The sequence below is a fragment of the Giraffa tippelskirchi genome, chromosome 7 (assembly GCF_054371585.1).
Source record: "Giraffa tippelskirchi isolate mGirTip1 chromosome 7, T2T-mGirTip1v1.2.pri, whole genome shotgun sequence".
NCBI lineage: Eukaryota > Metazoa > Chordata > Mammalia > Artiodactyla > Giraffidae > Giraffa > Giraffa tippelskirchi.
In genome coordinates, this window is record NC_137281.1 from 148,046,528 (window position 1) to 148,073,872 (window position 27,345).

At 52.3% G+C, this 27,345-nt stretch overlaps 1 protein-coding gene across 2 annotated transcripts in view; it reads left to right on the forward strand.

Moving 5' to 3' along the window:
* The window catches only part of LRRC74A (leucine rich repeat containing 74A), a 50,483-nt gene extending 39,673 nt beyond the window's left edge, over positions 1-10,810 (forward strand). For both annotated transcript variants that reach the window (XM_081509361.1, XM_081509362.1), the window contains exons 14-15: positions 9,374-9,420; positions 10,502-10,810. In XM_081509361.1, the coding sequence (XP_081365487.1) occupies positions 9,374-9,420; positions 10,502-10,713 (259 nt within the window). In that variant the 3' untranslated portion in view covers positions 10,714-10,810. The remainder of the gene's footprint in view (positions 1-9,373; positions 9,421-10,501) is intronic.
* Positions 10,811-27,345: the final 16,535 nt, after the last annotated feature.

The window sequence follows — 27,345 nt, forward strand, 5'->3', positions numbered from 1 at the left end:
GTACCACGCTCCCGGCTGTACCTCGATCTTGCCAGCAGAGGGCGCGCCAATCCCACAAGTCCTCTGACTCGGGCCGGCGGTCTCAGCTCTAAGGCAGGGCTGGGGAAAAACACAGGAAAAGAAAATAGGATTCCAGACTGGCTCGGGGAAATCAAACTCTTACTGTTGTTTAGTCTCTAAGTCGGATCCAGCTCTTTTGAGATCCCATCGACTGTAGCCTGCCAGGCTCCCCTGTCCTTGGATTTTCCCAGGCAAGAATACTGGAGTGGGTTGCCATTTCCTTCTCCAGGGCATCTTTTTGACCCAGGGATCAAACCCACTTCTCCTGCGTTGCAGGTGAATTCTTTACCACTGAGCCACCTGCGAATTCTTACTGGATGCCTGAAAAAAGGCAGCAATGCAGCTGGCTGCAGCAACACAGGGGCGGCCTTCAGTCTGCCCCCTCATGGTCTGATGCAGGTTCTTGGAGTCTGAGCTTACAAACCGGGGGCCCTCTTTAAAAAAAATTTACAAATATAATGTCAGGGATAGTACACTCATCCCAGACTGGACCATGAGCCCCTGGAGTCTGGGCTGAACTGTCCAGGCATAGATCCCCTCGCTGAACACCATTCCTGGGGCACCGGGAGGGTGAACGCAGAGATATTCATTGGATACAGTCCAAGATGGGAGAACGAGCGAAGGGGTCCCTGCTCTCAGCAGCCCCGCTGTGGGGGTTCCTGAGAACTGTTCCCGCAGACACGCTCCCCGGCACCCTGGCAGTGCCCGCTGCAGACGCATTTGGGGTGAATGCCCACAGAGGCTCCCGACAGCAGGACGACTGGCCCCGAGCTGTGGCTCCGGCCAAACAGTAGGAGCAGACGCTCCAAGAGCACCAGGAAAGCGGGGGACTGGACACTCATTGGGAGATCCCCAGGGCGGATCCACAGGGAAGAATCCACATGGGTGTTTCTTCCAGAAGAGGCACCCCTGGTGACACACGCCCTGGCCCCCCAACCTCACAGGGACGGACTCTCCCAACTGCCGCGACCCCAGCCTCACAGGGCAGGGAAGGCAATAAATCAGCCAGGAATCAGCCAGCTCGGGGATGGGAGGGGTCTCCCGTGAAGGAGCCCCAGTGGTGGGGACCCTGACAGAGGGGTGGAGGGGGTGACCCCACATTCAGTCCTGCCCCCCTCCCAGCCACCCGCCAATGCAGAGCCCCACCTGGCCCTACTCTGGTCCAGCAGGAGCACATCAGGGAACCCAGGTGAGGGGCAGGTCGTGCAGCCATGGGGTAGGGGTGCAGGCTGGGCGTCCGGCTGACCCGTGTGGCACTCCTGACTCAATCCCCTCCCACCTTCCCTTGTTCTTTATGGGGAGTCTTACCACGTGCCAGGCCCTGTGTGTGGCACCAGGGTCGGAGCCTAGAATGTCGCCATGGGTCAGATGTGAATTCAAGGGGCAGCTCCACTCAGGGACACGGGGCTCAAGCTCGATCAGAGAGATGGACGTTGATCAGACAGGCACGCCAACACGGCCACTCTGATGACTGCCGCGGAGGAAGGGCAGCGTGGGGACAACGAGACAGCCCTGTGGCCTAGAACCAGCTTCCCAGCTAATCTGACTCTCACTGTGACAATAACAGGACCTGCCACCTACGGCTTTTGTGAGAGTCGATGGGACCCCGCACACAGACCTCCTGGGGCCCCTGGTCAGGTCCTCCGTGCACCCGAAGCGGAGGGTGGCAGGCTTTCTCATCCCTGAGGCCGGCGGAGCAGGCAGGAGGGTCCCCCCCAGGCAGTGGCAGCCAGAGCAGAGCAGTGGCGGTCAGGCCCACCTTCCCTCCGGACTTGGACTCGGCCTTTCCCTGCAACTGGAGGGCTGGCTTCTGGCCTGCTCCCTGACCTTGGCCAGCCACTGCTGCCAGAGCCCAGCACAATTTCCAGGTCAGTACACTCCTGGATCAGACCCCATCCCCCGGGGCAGTCATCCTGCCAAGGGGCAGCCGAGCCAACCGCTGTGCGGGGGAGACCAAGAGCAAAGCGACCAGGCTTGGCTGTCCGGATGCCAGGTCTGAAGCTGGCAAAGCCGCCCTGAACCCCACCTCCAGTTCCTCCCCATGCAGAGGGGACAGTCTTGATGGAGATCCGAAGGCTAAAGCAGCAACTTCCCCACCACCGAGTCCCACCCAGAGCCCTGGGCCGCTGAGGGAGCCCCGGGCCGATGAGGGGAGTCCTGGGCTCAGCCACCCCCACCATCCCTCCTCCCATCATCAGGGGTGGGGGAGTCCACAGGGCCTTCCTGCTGCCTCAGTTTCCCCGGGGTGGATGTCAGGGTAGGGCATCACTGATGACACTGATTACAGCGTGAGACATGAAGGAGCAGAGGCGGGGGCTGAGGGGCGTTCTGGGGGGGCCTGCTCAGATCTGCCCTCCAGCCAAGGTCCAGGAGACAGATGGGGTGGGGCCGCGAGGGTCCAGGACTTTCTGGGAGCAGGGCTGGTTTTATGGGTGCAGCCTGTGCAGTCACACAGGGTGGGGAGGGTCCATAATGAGGAAGCTCTGGGGCTTGGTTTCCTGCTCTGCTGGCACTGTCTTCAAACTCTTAATAACTTTCTAACCGATACAGCCCCACAGGCCCTGCGGCCGGTCCTGCCTGACATTGGCACAGCGAGAGCCGTCCCGTCTGGGGGACAGAATTGGGGGGTGCTGGAGCACCCGACCCACCACCTCCCACCCCCCAAACACTCCAGTAAAGATGCAGAGACCAGAGGCCTCCTCTCGACTTTGGCCAGGCGGAACCTGTGATTCTGGAGGGCGGGGGAGATGGAGAGCAGCCCTGAGCTCACCAGAGGGCAGGCGAGGCCAAGGTCGGGGAGGACTCGCCCCTCCCCCTTAGCCCTCACCACCACCCCCCCGCCTCTCCGCCTCCCCACCTCCCCACAATAAGGGAGGGAGAGCCCTGACCATCCCCTTTGAGCTGAGTTCTCGCCCGTCCATCAGAGGATGCTGCGATGCCCAGGCAGATGGGCAGAGACATGGGCTGGAGGTGGGAAGGCTGCAGCCAGCAGGACCAGCCCAGGCCCCGCTCTGGCCTCTGGTCTCCAGCCAGGAGGTAATTCAGAAATTCCTCCAGGATGCTGCCCAGGCCTACTGGCCTCACCGCCCCAGCCTAAACCCGCCCGCCTGGGCCGCCCGTCTCCTGGTTTCCACTTCCCAGAGGCCAGCGGCTTCTCCCGCCCCCTCACTCACAGCTGGTCCAGGGTTAGACGGTGCCGGGAAACCAGCTGGCAGGCAGGAAGCTGGCCCTGGGTTCCTCAGCTTCACAAAAGAGGGCAGCGAGGAGGCCCGGCCTGCTACGTGGGGTAGGGAAAGAGGCGAGACTGAGCCTTGGGGAGCTGCCCGGGGCTCAGCCTGGAGCCTGGCCCAGTTCTCAGAAGCCAGCCCTGCGGAGTCATGCCCTTCCTGGCAGAGGCCTCCAGGCAGGAGCCAGGAACCCCGGGCGGGCCCTAACCCAGCACCCCAACCTTCTGTGCCTGGAGGGTAAGAACTGGGCTAACCCCCCCACCCCACCCCAGGCTCCTTCCCCAGCATCTCCCAGGATCCCAGGATGCTCACTCCCTCTCCATTAAGATGCAGATTTTCTCGGGGAGGCTGGGAGAGGCTGGAACCCCTGGCGGCCTTTCCCTTCTTCATGTCTGCAGGAAGCTGTGGCCAGCTAACCTCAAGTAAGACCCAGAGGAAAGGGCGAGGGAGGGAATTTGGTCAAACTGGCAGCGAGACTTGTTTCTGCAGGGGAAGAAGTGAAGGGAAAGTCTCTCAGTCGTGTCCCATTAGACTACAGTCCATGGAGTGCTCCAGGCCAGAATACTAGAGTGGGTAGCCATTGCCTCCTCCAGGGGATCTTCTCGGCCCAGGGATCAAACCCAGGTCTCCCGAATTGCAGGGGGATTCTTTACCAGCTGAGCTACTAGGGAAGTCCTTAATGAAGGGGGCGAAACCACGTCCCTGGCGGGTTTTGCTACCAGGGCCACCAGCTTCGCAAAGGCCCCTCCTGGGCTAGACACCAAGGGCAGAAAGCAGGTTAGAGCTCCAAAGTAAGAGCCCAGCTTTGCCACTGGCCGGCCTCAGGAGCCTGGGCAGAAGGCAACATCTCTCATCTGCTGCTTCCTCACACCTGTAAGGGGGAACTGGTCACCCCCTTCCTGGGGGCGCTGTGGGTGTCACTAGGGATCCCGGGGGGCTGGGTGCCATGTCTGTCTCAGAGGGTGCCCCCGCAGCCGACATCGCCCTTTCCACAGTGGTAACTGCCCAGCCCTGGCCCGAGCTGCATCCCCCACATCCCCATGGCCCAGGAGCACTTCTGGGCCTGGTCCTGACTCGAGGGGTGTCAGCAAGCTGGAAGTGGACACGGCCGTCCTGGGGAAGGGCTCCTGAGGCCCCCGCGGGAACACTTGGCCCCCAGAGTGGTGGAGCCTGTCTCCCGTCCTCACGTCCCCGGTGCCACGGCCAGCACCAATTCCCAGATGCTGGGTGAAACTTTCCCAAAGGACCCCACGGTAAAGTGTCTGCCTGCAATGCAGGAGACCCCGGTTCGATCCCTGGGCCAGGAAGATCCCCTAGAGAGGGGAATGGCAGCCCACGCCAGTATTTTTTGCCTGGAGAATCCCACGGACAGAGGAGCCTGGTGGGCTACACAGTCCATGGGGTCGCAAACAGCCAGACACGACTGAGCGACTGAACAATAACAACGTTGAAAGAATCCAGAAATACCCTGACTCACCTCCAGGTTTCCCAAGTCTACAAAGCTGCAGAACACACGTCTTCACTCCTCATCTCCTTGGAGAGTAAGAGGGTCCCCCCTCTACACCTGCAGGGCCTTTAAGTTCTGAAAGTCAAGCACGGTCCTCATGGCCAACCCTGGAAGCGGACTCCGCCAAACAGTCCCGCATAACCAGACGCCCCTCCGCCCTCCACTGACTGCTTCTCAGAAACCCCTGAGCAGAGCTTCCCCCCAACTGTATTCCCCTTCTGCCTTGACCTCTCTGTTCCTGCCTGAGGCCTGACTCTTGGCTCCCGACTTTCAGCCGTGAGCTCTAGGCCTCTATACCTCTGACCCCTTCCACCTGTCCCCCGGTCTCCCTGACATCAGACAGCGCCAACTGCTTTGCATGTGAAGCTTGGAAACAGCCAATAGAATGGGCATTGTCATCCCCTCGGAGGTCACAGCATTCACATTTGGCTACTGGAAGGTACAGAAGGACGGGGTACTGGCTCCTCGCTCCCCAACTCTGCAGGGCCTCCCCAAGGGCTGGGTGGGAGGGAAACCAGCTCAGCCTCCGAGTTTCTGAGGTCTCACCAAGCTCTGTGATTCAAGGAGGGCCAGCACCTGGGAGCAGCATGAGTCTACAGCCCTACAAAGGATGAAAGCACCTAACTCAACAGCTCCATGACCTTGACCTCACTGGTGTTGGTGACCTTGACCTCACTGGTATGAGTTTCTTCCTCTATAAACTGAGAACAATCCTGCCTCACAGGCAGAGGTAAAGAGTGAGTGCTGTGTGTAGTCTTTGAGCCGTGGTGGGTTTGTGAGTGGTCAGTTGTCAATTACCCGTCATCACTTTTATGTGCACGTGACGTCTGTTCTTCCTGTGGAATTGAGTTGACGTGTTCGTGTCTGACAAGGTTCGGAAGCAGTATTTGTTCAATATGTGTTCGGTTTCCCTGAGCTGGGTACCATGAAGACATACATTCGCCCATGGACTTATCTCTCTCTCCTTTGCCCAGAAAGAGCCCCCCTGCACTTTGCAGGCAAGCACCACGAGGATGAATCTTCGCTTGTCACCCCCACACAGTCCCTTTGCTCCAGGAGATCCGTGGAGATCCCAGTGTGGTCACCCTGGGATGGACTGGAAGGCTAAGCCTCCTGAGATCCCCAGGGCAGAAATTCCTGTGCAAGGCTGGACTCAATTTCCCAGAAACATGATTCCACATTCCTTACCCCCTGACACGCAAACATGTAAATTTTCTTTTTCCCGTTACTAAGCTTGATTTTTGTCATAAACCACGTTCACCCTTCTATCATCTCAAAGAACACAGAATTTAACTTGATAACTTTCAGATGAACTTAGTCACTGCAGTGGTTTCTAAATTGTTTCATGATTAAACTCCATTACAATCAGGATTTCCCTCATTAACCTCCTCCTCTCTGGGGCTGATTCTAACTTTGGGGGTCCAGGCAGTTTCCCAGGATTAGTGTGTTGGAGTTTGTGGCTCAATCTTGATCTACTCTGTGTAGCTCATATGCTGTCGTTTGGCCTGCTGCCCACACCAGGTCCCTCCAGCCCCTAGCCTGGCCTCTGCATCATCCTTGCCCCTGCAGAAAGACATAGAGGTGCATCCCATGGAGGGGTCTAGGGACTCCCAGTGGGGTTGCCCAGGACTCCATGTTGTTCAGTCACTAAGTTGTGTCCTACTCTTTGCAACCCCATGGACTACAGCACTCCAGGCTCCTCTGTCCTCCACTATCTACCAGAGTTTGCTCAAATTCATGTCCACTGAGTCAGTGATGCTAGCTAACCATCTCATCCTCTGCTGCCTCCTTCTCCTGATGCCTTCAATCTTTCCCAGCATCATGGTCTTTCCGATAAGTTGGCTCTTCGCATCAGGTGCCCAAAGTATTGGAGCTTCAGCTTTAGCATCAGTCCTTCCAAGGAATATTCAGGGTTGATTTCCTTTAGGATGGACTGGTTTGATCTCCTTGTATTTCTCCTCCCAGCCATCTTGGTTTCTGCTTGTAATTCATTCATCTCAGCATTTCGTGTGATGTATTCTGCATAGCAGTTCAATAAACAGGGAGACAATATACAGCCTTGTCGTACTCCTTTCCCAATTTTGAACCGGTCAGTTGTTCCATGGACTGACTGTCTTCCCAGAGCTACAGCTAGAAACCAGCCACTGGTCCCTTTACCCTTAGTTACTCAGATATAACCAGGGCTTCTAGAGTCTGGCCCCTGAGGATTCACCCAGCCAAGGAGGAGGTGAGAAGACACACACTGAGTTCCCCACCCCATGCCCAGCCGTCTTCCTCCCTGACCTGGAGACCTCCTCTATCCTAGGTGATGGGGAAGGGGAATAAAGGAAGGTGGTAATTAGTCTTGCCTGATTCTATGTCCCATCTGTAACCATTAAACAATGTAGAAGCTTCAAGTCTGCGTCCAGATTCATCATCTCGCAGTTCCAAGCCTGAGGGGGGTCCTAGGCTTGGTGGTCAGGTAGGACTTGCCTGTTGTCTCACTGCTTCAGGGAGAGGGATGAGTGTAAAGCCCTCCCACTGCTGAGGTCATAACCTACAATGTCCTCTACTGGGAGCTGGGGCCCAGAGCCGCCGACAGGCGTGCCCAGAGCTGTGGACAGGAGGGCCCAGAGCTGTGGACAGGAGGGCCCAGAGCCACCTCCTTCCTCTTCCAAGGAAACAGAGGTGATGGTCGATCTCACCCCCCAGCCTCTCCCCATAGACCATAAAGGGCTCCCCTGCAGGCTGGCTTTCTGCACTGTCCCTGGTCTAGCTCCTTTCAGAGAAACTCAGCTTCAGCCTGCTCTGGCTCTTCCTGCTCCCTACTCACTCCTGCCTCCACACCCTGGTCCAGAATATGAGCTTCCAGTCAGATAGACTAGGCTGAGCTGCCTCTAGCACCCACCACCAGTGTGACTTCATCGGGCCACTTACAACTTTCGGCTTCAGCTTGCTTGTCTGTAAAATGGGAATAATAGTCACATTTCCTTCTTCGGGAAGTGAGGATGAGATGAGAGTTTGAGTGTCAAGTGCTGAGTTCAGTGTCTGAGCTCGAGTCAAGAGAGGGCAGTTACTTTTATTTCCGTTTTATTCATCATCGTGCCCATCATAGCAGGGAAACGAGTTGATACACCGCCGCCTAACAGAGCCTACTGGGCAGGCACTGACCCGGGAGAAGGTGCCAACACTGGGTTCAATGACCGGCCTGGGTGGCTGTGCTTTCCGGCACTTCCCAGGAAGAGGACCCACTTTGCCACTTTTAGGGGTTGGAGAGAAAGAGAGAGAGACCTTCACCAAGGAACAAGCTCAGTACAAGAGCTGTTTACTGAAGCGCCTTCCAAGGAGGACTGGCTGGTCCTGCAGGGTGAACGCTGCAGGGTGTTCGTTGTTAGAGCGGTCAGCAGCTCAGGACAGGCCAGGTTCCCCGGAAGAGCAAAGGGGAACAGGCTTGTTCCTCTACCCTGCCCCCCACCCCCCGTCAGGGCTCCGTCTCGCCTTCAAACTGATGTCAAACAAATAACTTAAATAACGCAGTGTGAAGGCATCCTGAATTATTAACAGGCCGGGACGCCTCACATCCCTGCCTGGGCCTCTTGCCTCTCCAGGGGCTGCTCTGAGCAGAGCGTAGTCAGAGAAAAAGTTGGGGGAGAAGCCCGGAAGTGGTAGGGGCGGGGTGGGGCTGCGAAGCCCTGTCTCCGAGGCACTCCCCTCCCCCCGTGGCCATCTTCTCTGAGGTTCCCCCTCTTGCCTTCTGAGGCTCTCTCTGGAACGGGGGCTACTCAAAGTGCCGTCAGGGGCCCTTCTGCAAACCGCTTGCTCAGGTCCAGGGTGGGACAAGCACAGAAGGTGTCTGCAAACATTTAGATGCTTTCCCATCAGTTCGGCAAAGTTAATTTACGACAGCTGAATCTAATAATAATAAAAAAACATTTTACTTGTATTTTGTATTTCTCTTGTCCATTTCATTTTTTTCCAGGTAATTCTTTTGTGTTATGTTTTACAAAAGAAGTCGGCCATTTTTAAAAAGTTTATTGAAATCTAGTTAATTTACAATTTAAATTCTGCTGTATAGCAAAGTGACTCAGTTATACATATATGTACATGTTCTTTTTCATAGTCTATTCTATTATGGTTTATCACAGAATCCCCAGTGGCTCATTGGTAAAGAATTAGCCTGAAATGCAGGAGATGAGGGGTTGGGAAGGTCCCCTGGAGAAGGAAATGGCAACCCACTCCAGTATTCTTGCCTGGGAAATTCCATGGACAGAGGAGCCTGCCAGGCTACCATCCATGGGGTTGTGAAAGAGTTGGACACGACTTAGAAACTAAACAACATTGAATCTAGTTCTCTGTACTATACAGTAGGGCCTTGTTTTTATCCATCTAATATATAACAGAGTGCGTCTGCTAACCCCAAACTCCCAGTCCTTCTCTCCCTCATCTCTCCTCCCCCATGGCAACCAAAAGTCTGTTCTCTATGTCTGTAGCCTGTTTTTGTTTCGTAGGTCTGTTTGTCTCAAATTTCAGATTCCACATATAAGTGATACCATATATTTGTCTCTTTCTGACTTACTTCTCTTAGTATGATAATCTCTAGGTCCACCCATGTTGCTGCAAATGGCGTTATTCCACTCTTTTTTATGGGTGAGTAATATTCCATTGTATATATGTACCACTTCTTCTTTAATCATTCATCTGTCAACAGACATTTAGATTGTTTCCATGTCTTGACTACTGTGAATAGTGCTGTTATGATCATAGGGGGACGTATATAGATTTGATCTGGGTATATGCATAGGAGTAGAATTGTTGGATCATAGGGAAACTCTATTTTTAGTGTTTTGAGGCACCTCCATACTGTTCTCCATAATGGCTGCAACAAGTTACATTCCTACCCGCGGTGTAGGAGGGTTCTCTTTTTTCTACACCCTCTCCAAGCACTTGTTATTTATAGACTTCTTAATAGTGGTCATTCTGACTAAGGCCAGTCATTGATTAGAAATGACAAAGAAAACTGACCACAGAGAGCTGGGGAAGCACTGCTCCAGATGCCTTTTCATCTTGGTCTTAGCAACCTTCCCATCAACAAATTACATTAAAATGTGCTGCTTAGAAAGACCGTGCGTAGGAGGCGCCAAACGCCCCTTCCTAGGTCAGGTCTCCTACCTTAGTTGTCCAGCTGGAAGCGTCCCTCCTACTTCAGGCCCTTCCTGCCATCTAGTTCCTAGCCCTCTCTCCTCCCCTGGAACCCATAGGACTTTCTATCTCCACCACTCATTTGACAATTTAGCTAATAAAAAATAATAATAATAATTGAGTGCAAGGCTTTGTACTGTCACATTAAACACGCACATCCTTTGTGTCTTGCCTCTTGAGGCTACTTTGCAGCCTCTGTTGCAGACACTTGATTGCTGTGTGTGGACTCCTCCACTCCCAGCTGTGAGGCTCCTGGGCACCAAGCCTACCATCCACCCTCCTAGCGCCCTCCACCCTTTTACCTCCTCCTCTCCCATTTTACCAGGCACAGGGCACCGCAGACGGCAGCAGACAGACAAACAGACAAACACACCAGTGGACCCAGCGGCCAAAATTGCTGGAGGGGAGTTGGCAGCGGGTGGGGCAAGGGAGGAGCAAAGGAACTCCCTTCTCTTTGTTCAGCATTTATTTCCAAGCACCAGGACTGTTTTCTTTTTGTTTTAAAACATACTGATTTTTTTTTTTAAAGCCATACGTGCACACGGTAAAAAATGGGAAACCTCAGAGAGCGGACACCCACCAGCCTCAGGACCCCCTCTTCAGAGCCGACCACTCCTCCCCTCCCATCAAAGACGTGCGTGTATCTGCAGGCACTTTTGTGTCCATCTCTCCCATAATTCCAGGGATGGCTGTATGGAGCCTCAGGTGCAGATGCCGACCTGCTGGGTCAGACTCACCTGACACGGAGCTGGGGCCAGGCCCTGGCAGGGTTTATGGGAGGACACCTGGGAACTGGCCTGTCTCTAAATAAACTGAATAAACTCAGCTTGGGACTCGCCGTGAGCCTAGTGTTGCAGCAGTTTGTTGACTCCTCTCTAGTTAGAAGGGAGGAAACTGAGGCTCAGGGAGGGGAACTATTTGAAGTGAGTGGCAGGGATGGGGTGGGCGCGGGGATGGGGCTATGTTTCCCACGGCAACGGGCCTTAGGGCTTGTATTGGTTTCCAAGGGCTACCCTAATTACCACAAAGTGGGTGGCCTAGGACAACAGAAATGTCTTCTCTCCCAGAGCAGGAAGCTGGAAGCCTGTAATCAAGGTGCCTGCAAGGCCTCACTCCTCTGAAGGCTCCAGGGGAGAATCCTTCCCTGCCTCTTCCAGCCTCCGGAGGCTCCCAGTGTTCCTTGGTTTGAAGACACCTCCTCCGGAGGCTCCCAGTGTTCTTGGTTTGAAGACACGTCCGTCCAGTCTGTGCCTCCGTCACCACACGGTCTCTGCCCTGGGTCTCTGTGCATCCTCTCCTCTTCTTAGAAGGACACTGTGTGCTGTGCTTAGTCACCCAGTCGTGTCCGACTCTCTGCGACCCCACGGACTGTTGCCCGCCAGGCTCCTCTGTCCATGGGGATTCTCCAGGCAAGAATACTAGAGTGGGTCGCCATGCCCTCCTCCAGGGGATCTTCCCGACCCAGGGATCGAACCCAGGTCTCCTGCATTGCTGGAGGATTCTTTACTTTCTGAGCCACTGGGGAAGCCCCATGAGGACATGAGGGTGGATTTAGCCCCACCCTCCCAAATCTGCATGCTAAGTCACTTCAGTTATGTCTGACTCTTTGCAACTCTGTGGGCTGTAGCCCACCAGGCTCCTTTGTCCATGAGATTCTCCAGGCAAGAATACTGGAGTGGGTTGCCATGCCCTCATCCAGGGGCTCTTCCCCACCCAGGGACTGAACCTGCATCTCTTACATCTCCTGCTTAGCAGGCATGTTCTTTACCACTAGAGCCACCTGGGAAGCCAAATCTAGGATAGTTATACCTTGAGATCCCTAACTTAATGCATCTGCAAAGCCCCTATATCCAAATAAGGTCACCTTCTCAGGTTCCAAATAGACAAGAATGGGGTGGGAGGGATAACCACCTCTACGAGGCCTTCCTTCATAAACAGCACCACAGGCAGACTGAAGGGCTGCTTTGGGCCCCTAGCTTCAGACGCTCCAGGTAGCCTTAAACCTGGGGGTCAGTGGACCCAGAGGGGCAGCTTCAGGCCAGGAGCTGCATATCCAAGTTGCTTCCCTGTGCCAGGCTGCCATCCACCTCCTCCACCCCACCACCCCACCCCAACCCCAGCTGCTGTGAGTGTGAGCTGCTCTCCACTGACTCCTGAGAATTGCCCCAGCCTACTGGAGCTGTCTGGCCAGAAATGCTGATTGTTTCCAGACAGGAGCAATGATCGAATGATACCGGAATACATCAGGCCAGTCTCCGTGCTTCAGGAAGGGACAAATTCCTGGTGCCATTCATACTCCCGAGCTCCTCGTGGGACCAGCTGACGCGAGACCTCTGCTGAGCCCACCTGTTTGCCAAGCAGCCTCCCTGCCCCCCTACTTCCCTTCCCTGCTTACATTTTCACCTGACTGCCTCAGGCTCTGCTTCTAGGCAACCTGACCTAAAAGAATGGGGGAGAGAGGCTAGGGGAACAGACCGGAAGGCTCTGCTGCCTTCCTGAGCCAGCAAACCACCCAGCCGTCCCCCTCACTCAGCCCTCCCTGGCATTCACTGGGAGAGCACGCCGTGGGCACTGGGCATCCCCGGGGGTGGGGGGAGAGGTGGAAAGGGAGTGGCAGAGGAGGAAGGGATGAAGTAAACAGGTATCGCCATGGAGCTTGTATTATGGAAATAAGACACACAGGCATGAGCCAACTTGAGAGTAATTACAGAGGATATGTCAGCATTGCCAAAACCTGCCAGCAGCTCTTGGTCATCTCGGGGACAACTCGTAAAGGGTTTCCAAGCAGGAATTCATTTCGAGGTACTCACCGCCCCCATCTTGGCCATATTCTCTTGGCTAAAATACCAGGAGGTAAAGGTCAACAGGGCCAACTAGAGTCCATCTGCTACAAACCTCAAGGGCTGGCTTAGGCACTTGTTCATTAATTGGTTGGTTGGTTAGTTAGCTAAAGAAAGAGAAAAAATGGGGCAAACCAGACAGAAAGAACAATATTGACTAGGCCTAAAGAGAGCATGGCCTGGCTAAGGAAGTGCCAACAGTTCTACACAAAGGTGGGTGAAAAGGACGGCTGGAAATGAATACTGGGAGCTGGGCAGAGAGACCACGGTGGGCGGTTGCGGGGGGGGGGCACTTGTGCGCTAAGCACAGTAGTTAGGGCTTTACCTTGAAAGTTGTAGATAGCTACGGGATCGTAAAAGGAAAATTACTTGAGCAGATTTTCATTTTCAAAAGATATCTTCGACATTGGTTTGGACAGTAATTTGGGATATGGCGTATACATTATCTGCTGCTGTATAATGGTGGTGGTGGCAGTGGTGGTGATTCAGTCACTCAGTCGGGTCTGACTCTCGCGACCCCATGGACTGTAGCCCTCCAGGCTCCTCTGTCCATAGGATTTCCCAGGCAAGAATACCGGAGTGGGTTGCCATTTCCTTCTCCAGCCGCCACGTAATATATTACTCTAAAACTTAGTGGCTTAAAAAAAAACAAACACTTATCACCTGACATGGTTTCTGAGGGCCAGGAATCTGGGAGCAGACTTAGTGGTGCTTCTTGCATCAGGGTCTCTCCTGAGGTCACAGTCAAGCTGTCTGTAGGGCTGCAAGATCTGCTCCAAGATGGCTCACTCACATGATGGCTGAAGGCCTCACTTCCTCCCCACACGGGCCTCTTCTTGAGTGTATGTGTGCTCACTCAGTCATGTCTGACTCTTTGCGACCCTATGAACTGTAGCCTGCCAGGTCCTCTGTCCTTGGGATTTCCCAGGCAAGAGTATTGGAGTGGGCTGACATTCTCTTCTCTGGGGGATCTTCCCGACCCAGGGATTGAACCCAGGTCTCCTGCATTGGCAGGGGGATTCTTTACCACTGAGCCACCTGGGAAGCGCCAAACCTTTCCTTAGGGCTGCTTATAAGGTAGCAGCCAACATCAGAGCCAGAGACCCAAGATGGGATGAGAAGGAAGGTGCAGAGACTTAATCACGTCACTTATGCCAAATGCTGTCTAATTCATTCCAACAGATTTAGACACCTCTGTCCTTCTCCATGAAGAGAATGGTGAGTGGGCCTGAAGAGGATGGCAGAGTTAGAAGCCTTCTTGGCAGAGTCACAACAAATTCAGATGTCAAAAGGTCTAGCCCCTTTACTTCGGATTTGTGCCCTCTAGGTAGCAGCAGGTGAAGAATAAGAGCAAAAGAAGGTAAGCCGGGCAGGGATCTTACAAAGCAGTAGCCAATCCCAGTTGAAATGAATACTGAAGTCATAAGCTTTTACTTGGTAAGCTAAACTGAGTTTATACTTCCCAAAGAGCCCAAAAGTGTTCCCCCTTTTCTCCAGGAGAGGTAGAATGGTCTTGGAAAGACTTAGAGGGTTTTGACCAGGTGACTGGGCTCCAGCATCAGAGTGGAGCCTTCAGTCAGAGAGTGAAAGGGGGAGAAGCACCCCTAACATAGAGACTGTCTGTTGCTCTAGCCCATCCAGCATCTAATTCTTCTTCCTGATGGGACTCCACCCCTTCTCTCAGTCCTGGAAAGACTGAGCAGTCTGCCAGACCCCAAAGAGGAGCACGTGACCCAGGTGATTCTCCTTCTGGGGCTATCCCAGTCCTGGGAGTTGTTTAATCAAGGGAGGCTTATTCCCTTACCTGTGCATGTGGGAAAGGGCCCACTGCACAATCCTGCAAAGACTCATAATTAGGAGGGTCATGTGATGGTGTAACTGAGTTTCGCGCATGCTCAGCTATGCAAACCTCATCTGGTTCAGCCCCGATCAAATCCAAACATTGTCTCTTCAGTTGGCCTCACTTAGTATCATCCAGTTCCTGCTCAAACTCTCCCATGGTAAGATTTGCCCCAACTCCTCATCAACTTTTCCACTGAGGCCAAGAACCGAGAGCACAGCTCCAAGTTTCTTTCTCCATCTTGCTGAGCCAGTTTCTGTTTCCCTGGCAACACAGGAAAAGTCTAAACCTACTTCCAAAGGCATGTAAGGCGAGTGCTCTCTCCCATTTTACTAACAGGGATTGGGTTCAGCTATGTGAAACGGAAAACAGACTGCAGCAGCTTAACCGAATGCAGAGATAGCTACTTCTTCACATTACACTAGGGCTGGACCGCCCAGAGCTGGTGTAACAACTCTGTGAGGTTCTAGATGTCCTCCTTCTATCCCTCTACTCCACCACCCTTAACTAGTAGTTTTCATCCTTGTGGTTGCCTTGCAGTTGCAAGATGGCTGCTGCATCTCCAGACCCCAATCCACTCTCCAGACCCCAATCCACACTCCAGGCAGGAAGAAGGAAACAGAAAGCAATGAGAAAACAAAGCTTTCCCAGAAACATCCAGCAGACTTCTCCTTTCTTCACATAGGTTGAAATTGTGTTTCATGGGCTACACTAGTTGCCAAGAAGTATAGGTTATGTCTTATTTGTTGAAATCTGGACTCACTGCTGCCTCAGCTAAAATGACGGTGCTGTTGGTACAGGAAAATATGAGAATGGGCATTGGGTAGGCAACTAGAAGTTGCTTCAAAAGCTTTTTCTGGACAAAATTCTTCTATAGAGGAGCAACATTGGAACAAGGCTGATGCCTTGACTTGAGGGGGTAGGGGTTAGATAGACCCCCCAACTCCAAGTCCTGCCTGACCCCTTCCTTTCCCTGGGTGACTCTAGAAGATATTCTTAAGCAATCTGAGCTCCTGTTTGCTTGTTTCTTAAAGAGGATAAATGTGCTTTTCTCAAGGGTTTCTGGAGTGATTAGAGCATCTCCATGCAAAGTATCTTAATACTGAGACACTCAACAAATGGTAATTCTTCTCCTACTTCCTGTCATTGCTCATCACGTGACATGTTTCTAGTCCTTCCCTCCTGGACATGCTCCCAGGATCTGCTTTAACGTCTTTTCCAAAATGTAACCCCAGTGTGGAACATAAAACTCTACTATGCCTCCATGTGGAGGACGGTGGGGATGTTTACCCTCTTTGCTTTGGGCATCGTACTTCTTACTTACACTCCCTCATGTCTTTGGTGGTCTTGTGAGCACATGATAACAGCAGACGTGGGGAACTTTGCATTCACATCTCCTCCCCTTGGGCTCTTGGCCCATCAGCAGTAGACCAGGAGGAGCTAAGTAGGGACCTGCGTTCAGAGTCAGCTTTATTAAAGCAGAGCCGGATGCAGAACTGGCAGAACCTCCAACTCCCTTCCTCAACCCTGCAGGACCCTGATGAAACCTCCAGTCACAGGCAGAGAATCTGGAACCCAGGGAGCGAGGGCCTGGCTGGACCCAGCCACGGAAGAGGACCTGCTTAAGCAGACTTAATCCAGAGCACCCAAAGCTGGAGCTGCTCCCCCACCACAGCTGACCATTGCCCATCCCAGGAGTGTCATGCCCTCCCCAGACTATCCAATCACTTCGGAGGAAGGTAAGAAGGGTGGTGAAGGAGGCTGCGGGAAGCCAGATTATGTTCCCCCAAAAATGTCTGGCTACCCACTCCAGGATTCTTGCTTGGAGAATTCCACGGACAGAGGAGCCTGGAGGGCCATAGTCCATGGAGTCTCAAAGAGTCAGATATGACTGAGTGATGAACATTTCACTTTCAAAAATGCCCACATCCTAATCCTTGGAACCTGTGAATATGTTCCTCTGTGTAGCAAAAGGGACTCTGCTGATGTGATAAAAGATCTTGGAATGAGAAGATTATACTGGATAATGCAGGGGTCCCTATGTGTTAATAATCACAAGGGCCCTTCTAAGAGGGAGACAAGAAGGTCAAAGCCTGAAGAAAGAAAGAAGGTCAAAGGCTAAAAGAAGGTAATCCCATCATTCCATGGGATGATGGCAGCAGAGGTTGGAGTAATGTGCTTTGAAGATGGGGGAAGGGGCCACGAGCCAAGGAATGCTGCTGACTCTGGCACACACAGGGCACCCTGTCTGTATCACCTTTCTTGACATTGCAACTCGGTGTGCAGTTTTCTATCTGCGTGTCTGTCTGTCATCAGATGGACAGCTCCTTGGAGATTGAAGCTATCATAATTTCTCCCAGAAGTCTGAGTAGAATTAAGCCAGGCCCTCCCCATCCCAGACTTGCGCTACTGCGTGTCTCTGTTTTCATTTCAGCCCAGCTATTCACAGCTCACTCCAAATGGGAGCTCTCCCACTGCATCTTTGACAAGCTCTGGTTCAGTGTCCTGTCTTGGCCATCAATATAAACTTTACCATGGATAACTAGGGTTTTATTTGCATACCTACAATCCAAGTCCTTCCCTCGGAGTTTTGAATCAGAACCAAGAGGTTCCTGCCCAGATTAGTTGCTCCTTTGAAGAGAGGCCATGTTGTTTTCATTTTACCTTTTCTCCCCGCCATGTTCTGTACATCCTAGAAAAACAGGCTATAGGTGGAGAGTGAGAGGCAGGAAGCAGAGATGGGAGGAAAGACTCTCTGTGCTTCCACAGTGCCCCATTCCTGGTTTCAGTGCATCCTTGAGGCCTAGCAGCAGGCCTGCCCTGGAATTTTTGAGACACCTCTGGGGCCTTTCCAATAGATTTCCTGTTTTGCTTAGCTCAGTCAGAGTTCATTTCCATCCGTCGTAACCAAAGAAGTCCTGAAAAATGTGGAATAGAGTCTTGGCACATCATCCATATGGTACGTTCCCCAAACAAATACGGTAAAGCCTCACTTACCCAGAGGTCATGAGCGTGTCCCCTTGCCCACACAGAACACTGTGGAAAACCCAGACGGAAGAAAGAGGGCCTGTTGTTCTATCTTCCTGGCTGTGAAGTGAGGCCAGGAGGAGGCAAATCATGGAGCAGGGTGGAGCTCAGGAAATGGCCATGGATTGGAACATTGGGAGCAGAAACCAAAGATGCCAGGATCCAGCGGCCAAATAGAATAGGCAAAAGTCAAGGAGGAGCGGGCCAGGGTCCAAGCAGGTGGGAGGAAGCCACCCTTCCAGCACCAGAGAGCCCTGGCGAATGTGCTCTGTGAATGGACACTCCTCTTGAAGACCCAGGACCATTGTCCCTGGCACCTCCCTTCTTTGCTAGAGCCACTGAGTCCTGGGGGGAGTTCCCGAGGCCCAGCCAGGCTTAAGTCAGGCTCCCAAAGCTCATGCACTGGCCCCATGAGTTGTCCAAGGGGCTGGATTCCACACTTCCTTTTTATTTAGGAAGCACTTAGTCTTACCAACTAGGGTTCTTGACTTTCCTCAATCAATAGAAATTGACTAGAGGCCAGACAAGAAATTCAGGCAAGGCTTTACTGGGGCCCTGACTGCAGCAGGAAGAGCAAGAACAAACAATAGGTTCCCTTGCTCGCTCACGCCCTGCTCCCCAAGGTGAGGGGAGGCAGGCTTGTTCCTTATATGGGTTAGGTGTAGGATTGGGTCCAGGGATCAGGCCAGAGGGCTGGCTTAGATATTCTGCCCACCCCTCTGGTCCTGCTGTGCTCAGGGGGCATGCTCAGTAGCCTGCTTTTGTTCCCGATACCCTGTTTTTTGCTCCAGGCTCCTCAAAAGTGGCCGTTGGGTTTTTTGGTCTCTTTGTATCTTTTGGATCCAGAATTTGCCCCAACTGAGCCCGCATGGAGTTATTTTTAGTCCCATACAGTTCCTTTGTATTAGTTGATCCAGGAGAGGTGTGTCCAGGAACAAGCTCTGCAGCACAGCAGCGAAGGGTCCCTGGCCCCAGCCTGTCTCACTAGCAAGCTTGATTAACCAGTTTCCCAGCCCACGGTGGATTGGAAATCCCGAGTTGGAAATGGGGAGAGATGCTATTAGAGAAATCACAGAGATAGTGGCCGCTGGAACCAATAAGCCACAGCAGGGCTTCTCCACCTCATCACAAATGATGAGCTGTCCTGTACATCGCACGACATTTACCAGCATCCTCTGCCCACTAGATGCCAGTAGCACTCCCTCTATTCGTGTCAACCAAAAACGTCCCCAACATTGCCACATGTCTCTGAGGGACAAACTCACGCCAGGCGGAGAACCATCGTGCTACAAGAAGAGAGCAAGAAACCGTTTTAAAACATTCACAAGAACGACAACAATCCCCAGTAGCTCAGACCAGTTAGTTAAAGGGGCAGAGCCCAGCATCCATCCAGGCCCTTAAGGGTGAGTCCTTTATGGCCGATAGTCACACCATGCTTGCCACTGACCCAGAGCTGCCCTGGAGAGCTGACCATCCCATTTAAGAAGGCCGGTTCTCAGAAAGGAAGGAGGGGGTATGTGCCCTCAAAGGATGACACCACTCCCTGCGGAGGACAGAATGTGGGATTTTTCTCCTCCCTTTAGCATCCTTTGCCAGTGCTTGGCACATAGCAGGCCCTCACTAAACTGAAAGAATTGGATTTGGTTTTAAAGGTTTCTACACTGACTCCATATTGTTGTGGGACTCTGGAAAGGACAAGATCCTCTCAATACTTGGAGGCCAATCTGCGATTCTGCCTCCCTGCCCGGGTGCTCTCTCTCATGACCCTTCCTACCTTCCCAGTACCTTGACACTCACCTCTCCCCCTGCCCCCACCGCACCTCGCCCTGTGCTTACCAGGTAGGTCCAGAGGAGGTAAGAGCCTCTTAGCCCAGTCAGAGCCCTTCCGGTGCTGCAGACTATCATATACATGGGGTGTTCGAGGTGGGCAGCTCGTGCCCCTTCTCCTTCCCCTCAAAGGGTGGGAAGATTGAGAGCTGGCCCATGGAGCTCTGATTTGTGAAGAAGTACTGCAGTCCAGGGGCTTCCCAGGTGGTGCAGGGGTAAAGATTCTGCCTGCCAATGCGGGAGACCGGGGTTTGATCCCTGGATCAGGAAGATCCGCTGGAGAAGGGAATGGCAACCCACTCCAGTATTCTTGCCTGGAGAATACCATGGACAGAGGAGCCTGAGGGGCTACAAGTCCAGGGGGTCGCAACGAGTCAGACACGACTGAGCACAAGCATCTGCAAGAGGTGAAGGGTGGGAAGATTCGCATCATGGGAGTTCCCAAAGGCTCTGCTCTGAAATCTGGGGTCAGCTGGAAGAAGCTGGCCTGCTCATGAGTCTGGGCCCCACTGGGTGCTAGCCTCCAGTGCAGAGTGCATGACAAACTCTTGTTCCTGCAGCCAGGAGCCCGAGACACTGAGACTGACAGTCACAGGAATACCCTGGGACAATCTTTCAGGCTGGCCACGATGAACCAGAAGCTCCAGAACCAGAGGCAGAAGGAACAGCAGAGAAAAGGATGAGGATCCACACTGAGGACACACTTAGGGGAGCGAATGTCTCAGGCATCATGCCAAGCGCTGCGTCATATGTCAACCTTCAAAGCAAAGCCCCAGGGCACTGGGGCACTAGACGATTCAGTGGACAGATAGATCAACAAGCGGAGTCTCAGAAAGAGGAGGTGATTTTCCTAATATCACACAGCCATTAAGTAGCAGAGCCAGCATTCAGACAAGGTCAAGAATGAGGTACAGAATGTCCAGCAATCAATAGACTGGTTAAATAAATAATGGTTTATTTATAGAACGCTGGGTGGCCATTGACATTTCTTGGTAGGAGAATATTTAATGACCTGGAAAGATGTTCAAGATATATAGCTGAGTTGGGGGGTGGGGCAGGGTGGGAAGACAAGTTACAAAACAGCGTGTGCAGATGGGTTGTTAAAAAATAAAATGGAACACAAGGGTGTGATTTCCAAGAAAAAAAAATCAAAATATTAGCAGAGATCGTTTCTGGATAACAGGAGAAGGTGTGATTTCTATTTCTGTGATTGTCCATTTTTTATTACAACGATCATTTTATAACAAGGACAAACCTGACGGAGCCCACGCAGTGTTTCTCTGCGGGGAGGGGAAGGTATGGAGTCAGACCAACACTGAGATGCAGGAGCCCAGGACTGAGAGGACGGGAGGGCGTGGTAGGAAGCAAAACCCTTCCTCACAACACTTGGACTTTTTCTAGATCAGGCAGCAGGCGGGGCTGGTTGCCTGCCTCTGCCGGGGGTGCCCCAGCCTGGCTCTGTGTGCCCAAGTGATCGAGGTCCACTCTTGTGGGCCTGTGCTTGCAGAGCAGGTAGGGGAGGGAAGAGGGCAGTGTTGGACCGGGTTTATCCTGGGTGTGCCTGGAGGGCAAGAAGAGAGCTGCGGAGAGTTGCTTCAACGTGTGCCTGTGTGCCAAGTCTTCAGTTTAGAGGGTAGGGGTGAGACGGGCTGGGACCTGGGACCCTTTGCAACAAAGCTGCAATGCTTGCACCTGGACACACCTCTCCCTGAGCAACAAAATACAAAGAAACCGTATGGGACTAAAAATAACCCCATGAATGCCTTTGACAGGGGCAAATTCTGACCCAAGAGATACAAAGAGACCAAAATACCCAACTGCCACTTTTGAGGAGCCTGGAGCAAAAACAGGGTGTTGAGAGCAAAAAGCAGGGTACTGCGAACGTCCCCGGCACAGACCACCACTTAAGAGGTGGACAGTCCACCTAGGTCACCCCCCAGGCCTGACCCCCGGACACGTCCCTAGCCTCACCCACATAAGGGACAAGCTCAGCGGGGAGTGGGGAGCAGAGCAAACAAGGGAACCCGTTGTTTCTTCTCACTCCCCCCGCTTGAGCAGTTCGGTTCAGTCGCTCAGTAGCGTCCAACTCTCTGCGACCCCGTGAACCACAGCACGCCAGGCCTCCCTGTCCATCACCAACTCCCGGAGTTTGCTCAAACTCATGTCCATTGAGTCGGTGATGCCATCCGACCAGCTCATCCTCCGTTGTCCCCTTCTCCTCCTGCCCTCAATCTTTCCCAGCATCAGGGTCTTTTCAAATGAGTCAGCTCTTCGCATCAGGTGGCCAAAGTATTGGAGTTTCAGCTTCAGCATCAGTCCTTCCAATGAACACCCAGGACTGATCTCCTTTACGATGGACTGGTTGGATCTCCTTGCAGTCCAAGGGACTCTCAAGAGTCTTCTCCAACACCACAGGTGAAAAGCTTCAATTCTTCTGCGCTCAGCTTTCTTTATAGTCCAACTCTCACATTCATACATGACTACCAGAAAAACTATAGCAGGGGCCCCTGTAAAGCCTTGCCTGGATCGTCTGGCCTCTGATCATTTTCTGGTTGATTAAGGAGGCCAACGGAGAAGGCAATGGCAACCCACTCCAGTACTCTCACCTGGAAATTCCCATGGATGGAGGAGCCTGGTAGGCTGCGGTCCATAGAGTGGAGAAGAGTCGGACACGACTGTGCGACTCCACTTTCACTGTTCACTTTCCTGCACTGGAGAAGGAAATGGCAACCCACTCCAGTATTCTTTCCTGGAGAACCCCAGGGAGGGTGAAGCCTGGTCGGCGGCCGTCTATGGGTTGCACAGAGTCGGACACGACTGAAGCAACTTAGCAGCAGCAGCAGCAAGGAGGCCAAGAACCCCAGATGGTAACTGGGTGGGGTGGCGGTGGGGGTCTCACTCAAAAATCACAAGAGTGGTCCTGTGAGCTCAGTCACCTCGAACTTATGAGCCGCAACAATGCACCTGCAAATGTTTAAAAATACTGTGTAATACTTTAATAACCTGCAAGTAAATTTGATGATAATATAACCTATCTAGAAACATAATATTTGTTTGTCAATCTGATGTTCTAACTGATGCCCTAGAAAGGAAAAAAAAAACATTTTTAATAAAACAACAAGTATTTCAACAAATAAATGCTCAGACAAGGCTACAGTACAAGATGACATCCCCTCACCTCCACCACCCTCAAAGGTACAGGAGATTTTCCAAACGCTCCCTGGGGAGAGTCAACCCAGAGGACCACTGAGTAAATATCACTGGCATATAGTGAGTGCTTTCTCACATCCAAGCTCTCTCTCTCCCTCTCTGTATATGTGTATATATATTTATATATATGTATATATATATCTCAGAGTCCTCTAATATATAGATGATCTAAAGTCATCTTCCATTGGAAGGACTGATGTTGAAGCTGAAACTCCAATACTTTGGCCACCTGATGCAAAGAACTGAGTCATTTGAAAAGACCCTGATGCTGGGAAAGATCGAAGGCAGGAGAAGGGGACGACAGAGGATGAGATGGCTGGATGGCATCACCGACTCAACAGATATGAGTTTGAATAAACTCCAGGAGTTGGTGATGGACAGGGAGGCGTAGCGTGCTGCAGTCCATGGGGTCGCAAAGAGTTGGACACGACGGAGCGACTGAACTGAACTGAAAGTCACCTAACCTTCCAACGGTATGAGGTAGATGCTCTCGTATACCCCATTTTAGATGAGAAACAGAGGCCCAGAGAGGTTGAGTTATTTGCTCAAGTTTACACAGCTAGTGGATGGGGGGGTGCTGGGTTCTGAACCCAGGCAAACCAGCTTTCCTGGAGGAGGAGGGTTCAGCCTGAGGGAAGTGAGTCAAAGCTGAGGAACATGGCTCCAGGCCCTCTAACCTACAGAGTTTCTCAACCTCAGCACCATTCATTCGCTGGATATGGATATGGCTGGATAATTCTCTGCTGTGGGGGCCATCCCGTGCAGAATAAGATGTTTTAGCAGCATCCCTGGCTTCTCCCCACCAGAGGCCAGGAGTACCCCTCTATAGGCAACAACCCAAATGTCTCCAGACATAGTTAAATGTCCCCTGGGAGGCAAAGCAGGGTTAGAGCCACCAAGGCAGCCTCTAGAGAAGGCACAACTCTACCCGGTCTGCAGATACGGGAGAATTTCTGGAGCTAGATAAAAGCAGAGCAATGCTTTAGTGGAAGGGCAGGCATGATGCAGGTAGGGCGGGAAGTGGGTGGTCACCTGGAGGACATGTGAAGGCGGGTCGGGGCGGCCACGTGCACAGAGATGGAGAGAAACGTGGAGATCATGAGGCCGGAAGGAGGGTGGGGCGGCTGCCTTCCCTCCTGGTTCCTCTCCCAGCTTCATGTCCTGCCCCAAGTGCGGACCCCTGATGAAGACAGCACTGTAAATGATTTGAGTTGAGACTCAGTCCCACATTGATCAGAATTTACTAGGCTTTTCGAGCCCACTGCAGCCCCCCTCTAAAAGTCTGCACAGCTTTGCGACCCTCAGATGAATCACTCCCACACGTGGAGATCTGGCTTCCTGCTTTGTAACCTCCCCTTCCTTCTTAGCCAGTCTCCCAGCCACACTTTCTTGGGCCCTGAGAGCCATGTACAGTCTCCCTGTCCTCAGCAGGTGGCAGATGGAGAAGGGGTGGGGGTGGTGGGGGGTTCCTGGCCTGTAATCCTGAGAAGGGCAAGAAGCAGGGGAGACAAATGCCTTGGGCTGATCAGCGAAGAGCCCCCTGCCAAACACCCTCACCTCTTGGCTCTCTGGCAGAAGAGGGGATTCTCAAACAGCCCTTTGGCCACTGCCCTTGGCTGTTGACTGGAATAATTAGAGCTGGAGCCAGGAATGATGTCATGCCTCTGCAGGAGACTAGAAGATGACTTTGAACAAGGCACTTACCGTGGCCTCAGCTCTCTTCTTCGCCTAGTGAACTGGGGCAGACTTGATGAGCTTGAACACTCCTGTGCTGACATTCTGATTTATAGATACAAGCCTGGGCAGGTCCTTCTTGGAAGAATGTGGCAGCCATGGCGTTTGCATACGCGACTCACTTCCCCTCCCGCTTCCTCTACTCGCCCTGCCAGCTTCTCTCCTTCTCCAGGTGCTAGCGATGCAGCTGTCAATCATGCTACCCTACCCCCAACTCCGGGAGATAGTGAAGGACGAGGAAGCCTGGCGTGCTACAGTTCATGGGGTCGCAAACAGTCAGACCCGACTTAGCAGCTAAACAACAACAACCCCCTTTCAAGAGTGTAGGGATGAGCGAGTGTTCCACCACCCAGGCAGAGGTCCCTCCCCGTGTTGATTTGGTTCATTAATGGACATGTTCCCGTGTGAGCCACTTAAGACTCTTCCCTGGGATAGGGAAGACAGAAGTGATGTTTCTAGGGACTTGTTAGGTTGGAAAGATGAGTCTAAGGCTACCAGCTTAGAACAGAGCCAGTAGACAGAACACAGTCTAGCGGAGAGCCCAAGAGACAGATAAAGCCTTGATAACATTGTTTGAACCCTGGATCAAACTGTGCCTGAAAGTGATACTTTTTTTTTGCTTAAGCTAGTTTAATTTGGGTTTCAATAACCTACAACGGAAACAGTGCTAACGTGTACAGCCCTTTAGCAGTAGGGCTGTGAGAAGGGATATTGAGCATATGGAGGGGCAGATTCTACCAGCTTATACCTCCAGCCTGAGGCAACAAACCTCAGAACTGTCCCACACATCTCTCCCGCCATGTGCTTTGACATGGCTCAACCTTAGCCCTGTGAAGGGGAGATCTAACCTAACCATGACCCAATGCCACCATGCACATTTTTCAAGTTCAAATTTGATAGGAGCCTTGAAAAAGGCTTCCCTTGTGGCTCAGCTGGTAAAGAAGCCACCTGCAATGTGGGAGACCTGGGTTGCATCCCTGGGTTGGGAAGATCCCCTGGAGAAGGGAAAGGCTACCCACTCCAGTATTCTGGCCTGGAGAATTCCATGGTAATTGGTAATAGTCCATGGGGTCGCAAAGAGTCAGACACGACTGAGCAACTTTCACTTCACTTTGAAAAAGGATGTCCTTGCCCCAGGCCACACAGCACCCAGGAAAATAGGCAAGTGGGATCTTTAATGTACAGCTTACAGCAGTGAATTCTCCCTAGGTTGGAGAGATGGGGAGCAGGGGTTCTTGGGGTATAGTACACATAAACATGAGCTCTGCACTCAATATTTGGCACCCATCAGGGGAAGTCTACCCACCTTGCACTGGGATTGCAGGGACCTGGGGCTTAGAACACAGCTTCCCAGTTGGCGTTAGTGGTAAAGAATCCGCCTGCTAATGCAGGAGACATAAGAGATGCAGGTTCAATCCCTGGGTTGGGAAGATCCCCTGGAGGAGAAAATGACAACCCAGGCAAGTATTCTTGCCTGGAAAATTCCCATGGACAGAGGAGCCCATCAGGCCTGGTTGATTCCTAGCAGATTGATACTGTTCTTCCCACTGGGAAAACCAGCCCCAACCACAGGGCCAGCAAAGGTCTGGGTCTCTGTGTCCCTGGTGAGTGTGCCCACGGCACCTGGGTTCTTGGAGCAGTGTTCCACTCGGCTATGGACTGAATTGTTTCCTCTCAAAATTCATATGCCAAAGCCCTAACCCCCAATATGGCTGTGTTTGGAGACGAGGCTTTTAGGAAGCAATTAAGATCAAATGGGGTCAACATGAAACTATCCCAACACTGTTAATTGGCTATACCCCAATATAAAATGTTTTTGGTGTTAAAAATATTTATAAAAATAAAATTTTAAAAAATTAAGATGAAATGAGATCATAAGGGTAGAGTCCTGACCAATAGACTTGGTATCCTTTTAAGAAGAGGAGGACAGAAATCTCTCTCCCACAAAGACTCCAAGGGAAGTCCCCGTGAGCAGAAAGCTAGCAGGCAGCCGCCTGCTCACCAGGAAGAGGGCTCTCACCAGAACCTGACCACGCTGTAACCCTTATCTCAGACTTGCAGCCTTCAGAACTGTGAGAAAATAAGTGTCTGCTCTTTAAACCATCCAGTCTATGGCATGTTGCTATGACAGCTGAAGCTGACCAAGACACACTCCCCTCCACCTCCGCCAGAAGGCCCCACGTGGGGGTGGGGAAATAATTCTTAGCCAAGAGTTCTCAGCAGTAATCACATGCTAGGCTGTTCTTTTCTTTTTTTTTTTTTTAATTTACTTGTTTATGTGGCCACAGTAGGTCTTAGCTGTTGCCTCAGGTCTCGCAGGATCTTTAGTTGTAGCATTCGAACTCTTAGTTGCATGCAGATCTATTCCTGGTGGTGATGGTGGTGGTGTAGGTGCTAAGTCGTGTCCAACTCTTGCAACTCCATGGACTGCAGCCCGCCAAGCTCCTCTGCCCATGGAATTTTCCAGGCAAGAATACTGGAGTGGGTTGCCATTTCCTTCTCCAGGAGCTAGTTCCCTGACCAGGGACGAAATCCAAGCCCCCTGCATCAGCAGCACGGAGTCTTAGTCACTGGACCATCAGGGAAGTCTCTTCCAGGCTGTTCTAAGCATTTTCCATACCTTAACTCACTGAGTCCTCATAACAGCCCTGCCAAGCAGGCAGCATTACAAGCTTCTCCCGCTACCTAAAAGTAGAGTATTTCTATGAAACATTTTGTTTGCTGAAATGGCATAAAATAAAGTAGTTATCCTAGGAGAGGAATTAGTGAGCCAAAGAATTAATGCTTTTGAACTGTGGTGTTGGAGAAGACTCTTGAGAGTCCCTTGGACTGCAAGGAGATCCAACCAGTCCATCCTAAAGGAAATCAATCTCGAATATTCATTGGAAGGACTGA